At 40.7% G+C, this 11,886-nt stretch overlaps 1 protein-coding gene across 1 annotated transcript; it reads right to left on the minus strand.

Moving 5' to 3' along the window:
• Positions 1-221: 221 nt before the first annotated feature.
• On the minus strand, positions 222-10,427 carry vsig10l2 (V-set and immunoglobulin domain containing 10 like 2). The gene is made up of 13 exons (XM_086307464.1): positions 10,357-10,427; positions 9,776-9,830; positions 9,418-9,745; positions 7,804-8,079; positions 7,168-7,443; positions 5,814-6,092; positions 5,458-5,715; positions 5,089-5,379; positions 4,546-4,881; positions 2,036-2,158; positions 1,928-1,952; positions 1,729-1,829; positions 222-1,548 (listed from the first exon to the last, which is right to left on the minus strand). The coding sequence occupies exons 1-13, from the start codon at positions 10,425-10,427 to the stop codon at positions 1,400-1,402; spliced, it is 2,568 nt and encodes an 855-aa protein (XP_086163590.1). The 3' UTR covers positions 222-1,399.
• Between the last annotated feature and the right edge of the window lie 1,459 nt (positions 10,428-11,886).

Raw genomic sequence — 11,886 nt, forward strand, 5'->3', positions numbered from 1 at the left:
TAAAAGACCAAAGTTGTGCGCAGAGTATTTTGATAAATTCACACTGTAGCTTTGCTGTTATCCATGAAAATCAAGTACACAGTACTGTTAAAGTCTGGAGTTACACCTCATTGCTTTATACTTTGTTAGGTGCTAGTTTGCTAGTCTTACCTTAAGGCTATCACGGCCTAGAATAACTGAAGATCTACACAGACATAAGTGTTATTTATTGAAACATGCAAACATAAATAGAAATATAGAGTATAAGGCAATTCTAACAAGTCAATATTTGGTATGACCACCTTTATTCTTCAACACAGCCTGAACTCTCAAGGCTAAGTAGTCTTCAGGAATGGTTCTCCAGGCTTCTTGAAGGACATTCAAACCTCTTCCTTATATGTTGGCTGCTTTTTATTCGGATATCTGTCAACATGATTCCCACACTGCTTCAATAATATAAAGATACAGGTCTGGGGAAGCCAATTCGTGTTCCACTGTGTGTTTTTTCTGTTTATGTAAGCTTTTATTATACTGGCAGTGTGTTTGGGATCATTGTCCTTTTGAAAAGTTGTTGCCAATGAGATGGTTTACAGATGATGTTGCATGTTGGATCAAAACAGTAGTACTTTGCTCATCATAATTTCGTCGGTTTTGAAAAGCTCCAACACCACAGGCTGAAATGCTGCTCCAACCATGACAGAGCTTCCATGGTGTTTTACAGATGGCTGTGGACCCCACTTGTACCTCTCTCCTGACCTCCTCTGTATGTATTGATGACAATTTCAGTAAAACATGACAAATTTGGATTCGTGACTCCATAAGAACTGTTACCACTAATTTTCAGTCCAGTTCTTGTGTATTTTGGCATACCTCAGCCTATTCTCCCAGTTTTCTTTCTTTAAGAATGGCTTTTTGACAGCCACGCTTCAGATGACACATTTCTGATCAAGTCTGATCTTTTGGTCCCGTTTCAGGTCTTTGTTGGATTTGTTCATGGACACGACTTTCAGATACTGTTCATTTGCTGTAAATAGCCTTTAGGCCTGCCACTTCTTTTGTCCTCTGCTTGTCCATTTTTTTTTCACAGATTGAAATAAAGAAAAATGAACAAATAATGTTTTCATGAAAATCTGATATTAACAGGGTGCCCAAAGACATGATTTCAAACTGACTCTTTGCTGGGTTTAATGTCACATGTGACACAACAGTGAACTTTCTTATCAGTGTTAAAACCATTAATGTGAAAATGCTCAGGTACAAGGACTGGACTGAAAATGAGTGAAAAAGCAGCCAATGTCCAAAGAAAAACCCATCAGAAAGCCTGAAGATGTATTATTGTCTCCTTGGAAGCAAAATATGAAGAAATGGGAGATGGCTCAAGGGTTTTGCGTATTTCCTGCTGGATGGGTCGGATATATGACTACGAGCCTGTCGCCTTGACAGTGATGGTGACGCTGACTGGCTCATTATCGTCTCCAGAGGGAGGGGCTTGGCTGGTGGTTGTTAGGGTGGCACTCATAGGTGAAGAAGTGAGGGGTGAAGATGCCCGGGGTAAAGCCATGGCTGGACCTGCAAAACATCAAAGTTCAGCAGATAAGACAGATGTGCATTACGATTTTTAGGCCTGCTGACGGTTGAAACATCTGCTTAGAGATATTCCATCACTTCCATGTGGGCCATCAGCAACGTCCTATATGGGTCTATATGTGTGTTTATAGGTGTATGGTCATTTAGGGTAGCTCATCTTGCCTAGGCTGGATGATCCACCAATCTCCTCTATTCCTCCCTCTGACGTGCTGACCACTTCATCCTCTGGGAAGTTGATGTTTTCCCTTGACTGGCTGTGCTGCCTGGAAGCAGGAAATGTTAAAACGCCATGTCTGTAGCAATAACTGCAAACAGGAAATCATTAATTCTTGGTTTTATAGACATATATCTAGATACTCACCTGCCAAATAACAAGTCATGTAGTCCTGGTGGAAAGAAGACGACATTAACATCACAGTGATTTTAAACAGATCAGCAGGATATTGGTGCTCATGTGCGGTGGACTCACGAGGGTTGTTGTTGCGGTTGCGGATTATGTACATGAGCAGCAGAACCGTAAGAATGGCTGCAAAGAGCATCCCACCAATAGCCGCTCCAATCACAGCAGGGTACACATTGTAGCTTGGTTCAGCTGCAACACATCATAGTTACAGATTGCAAAAAAGTTCATATCTGTCAGAACACCGCAGCTACATCCAGGAGCTCGAGTGGTTCTCAACCCAGGTCAGTGTATGTCATGATTTGAAAACATCACTTTACTATTATCCTGTAAATAAATGTTGCTTAGGTTCTTCTTTAAAAGGAGCTCTGTTGAACAGAACAACGTGGATTCATTCATTCATTCATACAAGGGTTGAAAACCACTGAACCATCCTACCATGTTACAGTTCTAGTCAGATGTTTACATCTACTCATCGGGGGCATGAATCTCATGATAAATTAAGGGTTTTAATGATTTATTTGAACTGTTCTTTTTTCAGGGTGGAAGGATTGTACAGCATACATCTTTAATGACTAAAAAAACAAGAATTAGGTGCACAATTTTCTTTTTTTCTGTAATCAACAGATGATAGAAATTAGCCTGTGTTAGCCTGTTTCATCTGCATTTTCAACCATGTAGCTGCTGATTAATGATGAAAATAAAGAATTTGGAGGTAGTCCTCCTTCTTCACTATTCCACCCACTTTATGAACTTTATGTGCCACCATTGACGTCTGGCACAGTGCTCTTAGCTTTGAAAGTCTCACCTTTACTCCAAACATACCTCTTAGTCATTGTGGTCAAATAGTTACCTTTAGTGTGGACAGTGATACTGGTGTTCCAGCAGTTTCTAGTTAATGGGAGGCTTGAGCCTTGTTGGTTCCTGGGTTGTTCCTGAACAACATAACCAATTTCCTCTGATCTGAGGGTGACCGTTTGGGTTTTCTTTGCGTCCTTGGCAAAGTGGAGGCACATCAGAATAACTTGTACTTATGCACTCTTGTTTGAACCAATGATCTTAGAATCTGTTTTAGAAATGGCTCTAAGAGACTTTCCGAACTGCAAATCTCTTCACTGAATTTCTTGGACTTTCTTGTTGTTGTGAGTATTAGTCAACCCAGGGAGTGCCCTCAGATGTAATAATTCTTTATTACATCAGTAATAAAGACATATGCTGCACCATCATACAAGCCTATAAAAAGAAAAAATCAAAGAAATTGCTGAAACCCAAAATTACATTCATGCCAATGATGAGTGTATGAAAATCTGACCATAACTGCACAGGTTTCTCTGCAACCTAAATAAAACAAATGGCTTATTCAGAACAGTTTCCTGCAATAATATAATACAAAGTGGCACATTTATCACACAGGATGAATTCGAGGGAAGATCAGGAGGACAGAAAAGAAGAAAGTAACAAGGAAGTGAGGGAAAGGTGTGTAAGCATGAGGTATGTGTCGTTGTTTGCATGTGTTTTTGTTTGACTCTTTCACCTGAGTGGATAACAAAAACAAAAAAACACCACAGTTAGACACATTAATCATAACACAACATTAAAGATTGTATCTCATAATTAGCAATGCTGCTTGAAAGAATCTTTTATATTCCTGTATAAAAATAACCTGAAGCATCATCTGATTTTAACACGAGTGTAAAAAAAAGACAACACAGTTAAGCAAATGACACAAAATATTATCTACCACCTAGGTAGATCCTAATGAACAGACAGTACACAAATAATGGGAATAATAAGTCTTTGTTTTACTCCATCGAAGTGGTTGAACATCAAAGCATGTTGTGCAATAACGCCCTCTTTCACATTCATGAGTAAATAAGCAATCATGGTGTGCTTGGCTGTTCAAAAAGAACTCTGTCCAGAGCACATAAGAGTCCTGTTGGTGTGATATTTGGCCCACTGTGTGAGAACAAAATAGATGCTTAATAGATGGTTTAACTGTATTTTAATTGTATTTTAATTGTAAATTGCGTGTTTGGAGAAAAGAAATCACTTCGTTCCCGCCTGTTATGAGAAAGTTGCAGCAAGATGAGGATCCTGTTCGATCACAAATTGATTTAATGCTAGTTTTTTTTTTTAACGGGTAAAGTAAAAGTCCCAATTTTAAGCCAATTTCTTGTATGCCAGACCGATGTTTAAGGTGCAGTTACTTCTGCATAATGTTAGGTCTGTACAGAAAGCAATGTTTCACATACCTTTGTCAGTCACAGTTGGATTGGATCGTCTTCCTCAGTAAAGAACTGATCATTAATATGTTTGTATCATTTGTTTAATTGGGGTCTTATCTACTTTTAGAGCTCATCGTGATCATGTTTTATGTCATGTTAATGGAGAAGTTTGAAACTGAACACACCTTTCAGAACAGTTATTATTACATCTATATGCATCATCTATATTACATATTATATATTACATGTTATATTACTTCATCTTTGTGATTTTGCCTCTTTTTATTTAAGCTTAACAAGCTGAAAATGCCCATCTCTTTGCTAAAAGTCTCATATGTCTCACATTTCCTGTACCTGGTGTCTTTGGAGTAGAAGGGTGTCCCACAGTGCGGTGGTTCACCGGTATGATGCGAAACTGGTAGGTAACCGTTGGCGTCAGGCTCCCCACTGTATAAATCCTGACAGCTGGATCCTGGAGGATGTTACGGTACCAGACTACGGGACCAACTTTCTCCTCCTTCCCACTTCCTTTCCTTTGTGGTTGCTCAGACATATTTCGGTGCTCCAGGAAGAAACCTGTCCAGCCTCCAACTTCCTGGTTCTTCACCACCCACTCCAGCTCCACCTCATTACGCTGTCGACTGGTGTACATCACTCTGACCAGGGTTGCATTGGGTGGCATGGGGTTCTCTACAGAGATAACACAAACAGAAATATCCTCATCTGTATGACTTCTTTGTGATGACCACTTGTAACTTTTTATATAGCTCATCGACTTTCATGCTGACTGTAACTTTATGGACAATAATTGTACAAACATCAGAGGTGTTATAGTATTCTGATCTTACACTCAGCAAGAAAGTAATTTAGAATTAAACATAGATTAATAATTCTTACTCTTGATGACTAAAGTGATATTGATTTCGGTTCCTCCCACTGCGTTGGAAGTGGAGCACCTGTACTCGCCGCTGTCTTGAGTTTCATCTGTGTCTCTCACAGTCAGATTGGCCCATGCAGACGTTCTCAGAAGCATGTACTTTGAGGTGTCTTGCACACCGACACCCTGATTATTAAACCAGGTGATTTCATTGACAGGAAGGTAGTTGTCTCTCAGACTGCAGGTAAGCTGAACGTCGCTCCCCTCGTACACAGACACGACTCTGCGCTGTGTCTGCAGCACTGGTGCCTCTACGTGGGACAATGTACAGACTAATTATTTAACAATTTATATCTGCTATTTGTTGTACAGTGAGAATGTGCACTCACCCAGTGTGAGTCTGCAGGTCTTGGTTTGGACCAGAAGTGGGTGTTTAGCGTGGCAGGTGTAAGGTTTCCCACTGCGAGCTGTGCCATAGTGGAGGATCAGGATGTTGAAGGTTTGTTCCCCACCTTTGCTCTGACCTTCGGGGCCCTCCCACCACACCAAGGCTTTCGGGGCCCCTCCCTCCCAGGAGCAGGACAGCGTCAAGTATTGTTTGTCTTTAGTCACAAAAGCAAAACACAGTGGCTCTGCAGGGGGAATATCTGATGAAGGAGAGGAGAGATATAAACACATTCAGATACATGATCACAAAACTGCCACTAACTTCTCTTTTACTGTTTGTTGACATTGCTGCACTCACATGTGCGTGTGCTGCACTGTGTCGACTGTTTCAGGGCAGGATGGGAGCCCAGGCATGTAAACAACCTGTTATTAGAAGTCAGTCCTCCAGAGGGCAGCATGATGGTAGTGCTGGAGGCTGAACTTGTTAGCTGGGCTGTGTTGGACTGATCTTGTATCAGGTCTCCAGTCCAGTGGAGGGAAGGTGAGGGGAATCCACCAGGCCAGGAGCACAGCAGCCGCAGAGAGGTGTGATTCAGAGCCGGCTCCACAGAACAGGACGGGGAGCCATCAGGGGGGTCTGTGGGGATATGATAGAGGTAACAAGGTAATGATGTGCCGAGTGGAGTAAACTGATGTCATCAGGGCCCGGAACCTTTTTTTTTTCCAACTATTGCTACATTGTTAAGGATGTTTGGTTAAAATAACTATACATAAATTATCGAAGAAGAGATATGTTGTTATGATTTTGCTGTTTTTTTCTTTTGTTGGTGGTGGAGTTCTTCTGAAAATGTAATCTTAGCAAATAGCAAAAACATAAGACGTGTGCAAAACCAAAAGTAGGGAGAGTGAATGACGTGCTTGCCATGATTGTGACGTCACAGTGAGATACCTGCCAGAGAGTCCCATCAACTTCCAAGATGGTCCAAACAGGAGAACAGCTCAGCAAGCTTTCCATTATCTGCTGTATGTGTGTGTGTGTGTGTGTGTGTGTGTGTGTGTGTGTGTGTGTGTGTGTGTGTGTGTGTGAGTGAGACAGAGTTTGAAGGTGTTTAAGCTTTTGAAATAAGTATATCAGATGAATGTGCTGAATGGAGTCAGAAGACATTCAGAAAAAGAAACTGAAAAGGATTCTGCATTAAGTGAAATGATCAGGGAGATGTTTCTAGGTCAGAGATCCTGGGTGAAAATCAAAGATGTTTAACCTCCTAGGACCTGGCATCCACATATGTGGACATCACATTTTGGGTTGTCTAGACCAAAAAACGTAATTTTGCTCTACAAGGGCCTGATATCCACTTATGAGGACATTATACTGCCCCTGTTTTATCAAAATTAAAAACGAATATCCTCATATGTGGCTCTCTTTTTCTTAGGAACAAAACATTCTGGTGATTCTTTGTTTTTACATTCATCGGGTCCCAATATGCCCAAATATCAAAGAGAAATTAAAAATACATGCCATGGAAGAGTTTGGGTCTTAGGAGTTTAAGCTGTTGATAGTATTGTACTGAAAATGTCAAATCTGAACAGTTTGATCACATTTGACTCTTTTACACTCCTTGCAGTAACAAGAGAACAATAGGCTTTAGGGTAGAATTGACAGAGGAGTAAGATGCTTAATAGCATGATCAGAGATCAGAGGTCACACTCACAGTAGACGGTCAGGCTGATGGTTTTTTTGGAGCGGGTGTTAAGGTAGGTGTTCAGAGCCAAGCAGGCGTAGTCGCCAGTGTGCATGCGGAGGATCTTGGTGATGGTGAGCTGCGGCCCGCTGTAGACCTGTGAGTTGTTGTAGAACCAGACATACTGACTGGCTGGATTGGACTGGGCCTGACACAGCAAAGAAACAGTCTCTCTCTCCAAAGCCGAGTAACCCCGCTCTGTTATACTGTACGGAGTTACGTTTATCTGAGGAATGTCCGGGCCGACTGAGGAGAAAAATCATTGCTGTGAAATTTAATGTGATGGACCTTCTGCTTCATTTAAAAATTGTCCACAAAAGCTGACTCATAACAAAATGTTTCATCCAAGTTAGTTTAGATTCACAAGATGACATTTTCTCTGAGAGTGACAAATGCTGATGATGCACAGTTTACCTGTAATTTACTGATTACTCACACAGAAAATGCCAAAGACAAGTTTAAATTACACAGAAAATATCAAAGTCATACCAATTTCTGTTTCTTTAAGACTGTAACTTAAACCACTGTCTTATTCTTTTTGCTTCTTTTTAAAAAAAAAAAAAGTTTTACAAAAATCTCCATATTGATCCAACTTCCTCAACTTACAGATGGTGTCCAGCCACAAGCGGTTGGAGCTTTCACTGTTAACTGCGTTGCTGGCCACACAGCGGTACCAGCCGGTGTGGTTGCGGTTGACGTCGGTCACATTGATAACACTGCTGTCGCCCTGTGCGATGATCGTGATGTTACCACTGCGGGTTTCATGTTGCCACACGTACTGGATCGGTCCAGTCCCATTTTCCAAATTGCAGCGCATCCACATTGTAGATCCTTCCACTGGAGATACTTCACTCAGCGAGAGGTAAGGCTTAGTGACGGGGACTGCATTGGCGGCGAAGAAACACAGTGTTCAGTAACTGGAAAGATCATTTTACAAACAGAACAAAGCTGCAAGTTCCCACAAGCAGCAACATTGGAGATTGAACATGAGACCAGTGTCAAAAGGGGCCCTACAAAGGGGCCCTATGGCTAATTTTTTACTTTCTCCTGCCTTTACTTATGCTAATTTCGATTACAAAACAGGAGCTCACCACTGTTAGCATTTAACATTTTCAATGCAGTCATTTGACAAAATAATGTTTCCTTTTCGGTATTTAATCTAACAGCTTTTCTACAGTCTCTGCTCCAGTCGAAGTGAATGAATTTTTTAGCAATAGTTCTTTCATGTCTACCATATTGCACTTAATGAGCTTCTCAAACATATTTCTTGGGTGGTTGGTGATGTTTCCTGGAGGTTGCTGACTCTCACTTGTGGAATCTGGTTGCAAAGAAAGTGCTACACCAAAACCCTCTGTGTGATTGCTTTGGTTGCTATCAGAGTGCCACAGTTGCTTGTAGTTTTTTGTGTTTGTCTGCAAGTATCCACTAACTACTAGCTAAGTTGCAGTTGGTCAAGGCCTATGTCACTTAGGCCTTCTTCATGTGATCCTACATTGAAAACTTGATTGTTAAACATTTAAATTTGCTGACAAGTTAATTGTGTGGTTAGTGGTCACCTGTCTGCAAAACCTCAATACCGTTTATGGAGGCACTTGCCAAACAAGCTAGTTTACATAAGCTGGGCCTCCACCCCCTTATCCTAAAATTCCTATTTTGTGGGCTTGAAAAAACAAGCTCACCCTTTAAAAAGGGTGAGAAATAATCGGTAGTGCCTGTATTCATCTTTTGTATGCAGTCTATGGTCCCTCTATGGCCAGCCTTAATACAAAGCTATAATCTCCTGATTATAGGGAATTGTGTTTTAGACTTTTATAATCTAAATCGTCTTTGCCAAATAAAGTAAAGAAGCCTTTATTTCATAAAGTTTTAAAATGCTCTGTTCAAAAGACCAACAAATAATCAAAAGACAAAGCAGCACATGCTGAACAGTAGAGTTTCTTAGATGATAAAAGTCAAAAAAAGAGAGAAATATCTACAGATTTTTATTTTCAGTTGTTCCATCTCTTCCTCTTTCTCTCCAATGCACATGGCAACAGGGATAGTAATACACTGTATAATAATTTAGGATAATACACCCAAGTAAACACAACAAGTCTACTGTCCTATTTTGGAATATATAAGACAAATTAGCCATGTTGGCAACAAGACTGAATGTCAGTCTCTGTTTCAGCTATAAACTGACTAAAAATTTGTAGCATTCATGACAGCAGGAAGTCTTACCTCGGACAATGAGATGCACGTAGTAGTAGTAGACTTTGGGCTCGTTCTCTATGTCATAGAAAGCCTGGCAGGTGAATAAGCCTTGTGCAGCCAGAGGCAGCTTCTCAATGCTTATAGCTGCACTGTTTGAGATGACAGTCAGCTGTCCCAGCGTCTCAGCCAGCTTCTGAATCTTCGGTCCTCGTCCCACATTATACACCACAGCTTTTATGCCTTCAGTACCAGACTTGGTGAAGCTCCATATGTACATGTCAGGTACAGAAGGACCACACTCCAGGATCACGGCTTTGCCCACTACCCCATACACACTGGCGTCCTGGTACACCACCTCATACATCTGGGTGTCCTTGTACACAACCTCTCCATTGGGGTTGATCTGCAGGGCTGGTGGTGGGAAAGGATACAAAGATATGAGTGTAAAGGAACAGGAGACGCTGGTGTTGTTTACCTCGTCGGTGTTCGGTCACAGGATTGATTACACAGTGAGTCTCAGAGGCAGCATAACATTGTTACAAGTGATTCCAGGCATTTCTTTTCCTTAATTTCCACATGCAGGTTCTAAAACAGCTTTTGCTAGCATAGCCTTTCTGCTTGTTATCTACAGTGCCCTGTGACCCGTCATTTAAATCAGTAAGAACCAAATAACTGTAGATGCATCAGTGTATTTGCTGCTCACCCCAAATTTGATTACAGAAATGCCAAATATATGTTCTTGGCGAATTTTGAAATGTTATATTGAATACTTTGCATTATTTATACAGTCTACATACTGATATGTGCTTTCAGAAAATGTAAATGTATGACATGCAAGTATTCAAATCCTACATTTTTGCAACAGCATTCCAGATCATGAAGAATTCACTTCTCTTAATTTGCTGTTTTAAAGGATGTTTAAAAAGTAGGGGTTTAAATGAATCCACAGACACTGGAAAACTCTTACCATTTGACCCCAAAGTGACCAGACTGGTAGTTAGATATAGAATGGCCAGTCCTAGCAGTGGAGCCACCATGGTATCATGATGATCCCGAGTCCAACAACCTCTTTACTCCAAAAAAATGTGGAAAAGATCAAAAGGTGAAGCCTAACTGACCATTACAGCCCTCCTTCAGATGCCTGATGTTCCGTCTTTCGTACTCTCTGATCTGCAGGTCTTCTTGGAGATTCCAGTGCATTCAACTGAGAGTAGGAAGGGACGGAGGGTCAGTAAACTGATTTAGGCTCAATTATTAATGTGTTTTCCTTTCTCTCTATCCCTCTATCCTTCTTTCTTTCTCCTGCTGGGTTAGAATAACACACTGACACCGAGACCATCTATTATACAAGAAAGCCACGTAAGTGGATGGGCTGGCCTTTCACACACACACACACACACCTGCACATTAACTAATGCAGTCACAGTTGCAGCTGAATCTGTCATTTGCGGACTTAATACCACAATCCTCTACACTGGAATTTCATACAAATTTCAGATCTCTGGAATGCCATAAACATATATCTTTATCTATATATAAAATTTCTCTCTCTATATATGTAAATGTATAAATATATACAAGACAAAAATATATAGGTGGAGAGCTCTGCAAAAACATTTATGCAGTCAGAGTACGATTAAACTGCATTTGTAATGTGCAGTCATCTTGGGTGACTTGTGAGATTAAAGGCTTCAGATTTCAAAGGTTTTATGAGGATCCAAGGAGCAGAGTAAACTCTACCAGTGGGATTAAAATCATTCAGTAAAAGTATTCAGTATTTCACCGTCATGTTGCCTCACAGCATGCTCTCATTGCATGCCAACATTTAAAAATGTAATCTCCACTTTAAAGTGGACTGCAAGAATGCACAGTCTGTCCATCAAACACTTTTATTCAGTAATTGTAACCATTTTCAACATGTTTTTATGTTTATACAAGAGCAGAATAGACTGCTTGGTGGAGCCGTGAGTATGTAATGTGAGACGTTTGTCATGAATGAATGCAGGGCGCAGATCAGTTTCCCTCACTTGGCAGACAAACAGAATGATGGAATACAGCAGGTTACTCCCTTATTTAGGGGAAACTAATCAAATGTTAAAATGCAGCTTTATCCCAGCGTGAGATTTATTTAGGGAAATTAAGGCGTCTATAGTCCCGTGCAATTAATTCCTCAGGCACAGAAATGTGCCGTTCAGAATCATAATTTCTCAAATCAGATGCAGCCTTTCACTACAACAATTTGGCTAAGAGCTCTTTTCTATTTGTTGGTTTGTTTTGTTTTTGTATTATATTTAGCATATAGACAAGAAAAGTTGGGACAGTGTCATGTTTACCACTGTGTAACATCCCCTCTTCTAACAACAGTCTGTAAACACCTGGGAGCTGAGGAGAGCAGCTGCTGGAGTTTTGTGGATATAGCTGCTTGATGATACTTCAAATGTTTTCACATCTAGACGTTTCTACTTACAAAGACATGTTGCTGCAGTAGATGCAGTA

This window comes from Aulonocara sp. 'chitande type north' Nkhata Bay, linkage group LG10 (genome assembly GCF_057382095.1).
Source record: "Aulonocara sp. 'chitande type north' Nkhata Bay isolate Kocher_YH1m ecotype deep benthic linkage group LG10, A_spYH_male_GT1.1, whole genome shotgun sequence".
In the NCBI taxonomy this organism is placed as follows: domain Eukaryota; kingdom Metazoa; phylum Chordata; class Actinopteri; order Cichliformes; family Cichlidae; genus Aulonocara; species Aulonocara sp. 'chitande type north' Nkhata Bay.

Coding starts and splice junctions, on each gene's coding strand:
- vsig10l2 (XM_086307464.1), bottom strand. CDS start 10,427: ATGGTGGCTCCACTGCTAGGACTGGCCATTCTATATCTAACTACCAGT. Junction 7,444..7,803: donor CTTGTGGCTGGACACCATCT/GTAAGTTGAGGA, acceptor TTTTCTCCTCAG/TCGGCCCGGACATTCCTCAG. Junction 5,380..5,457: donor GACCTGCAGACTCACACTGG/GTGAGTGCACAT, acceptor TGTCCCACGTAG/AGGCACCAGTGCTGCAGACA.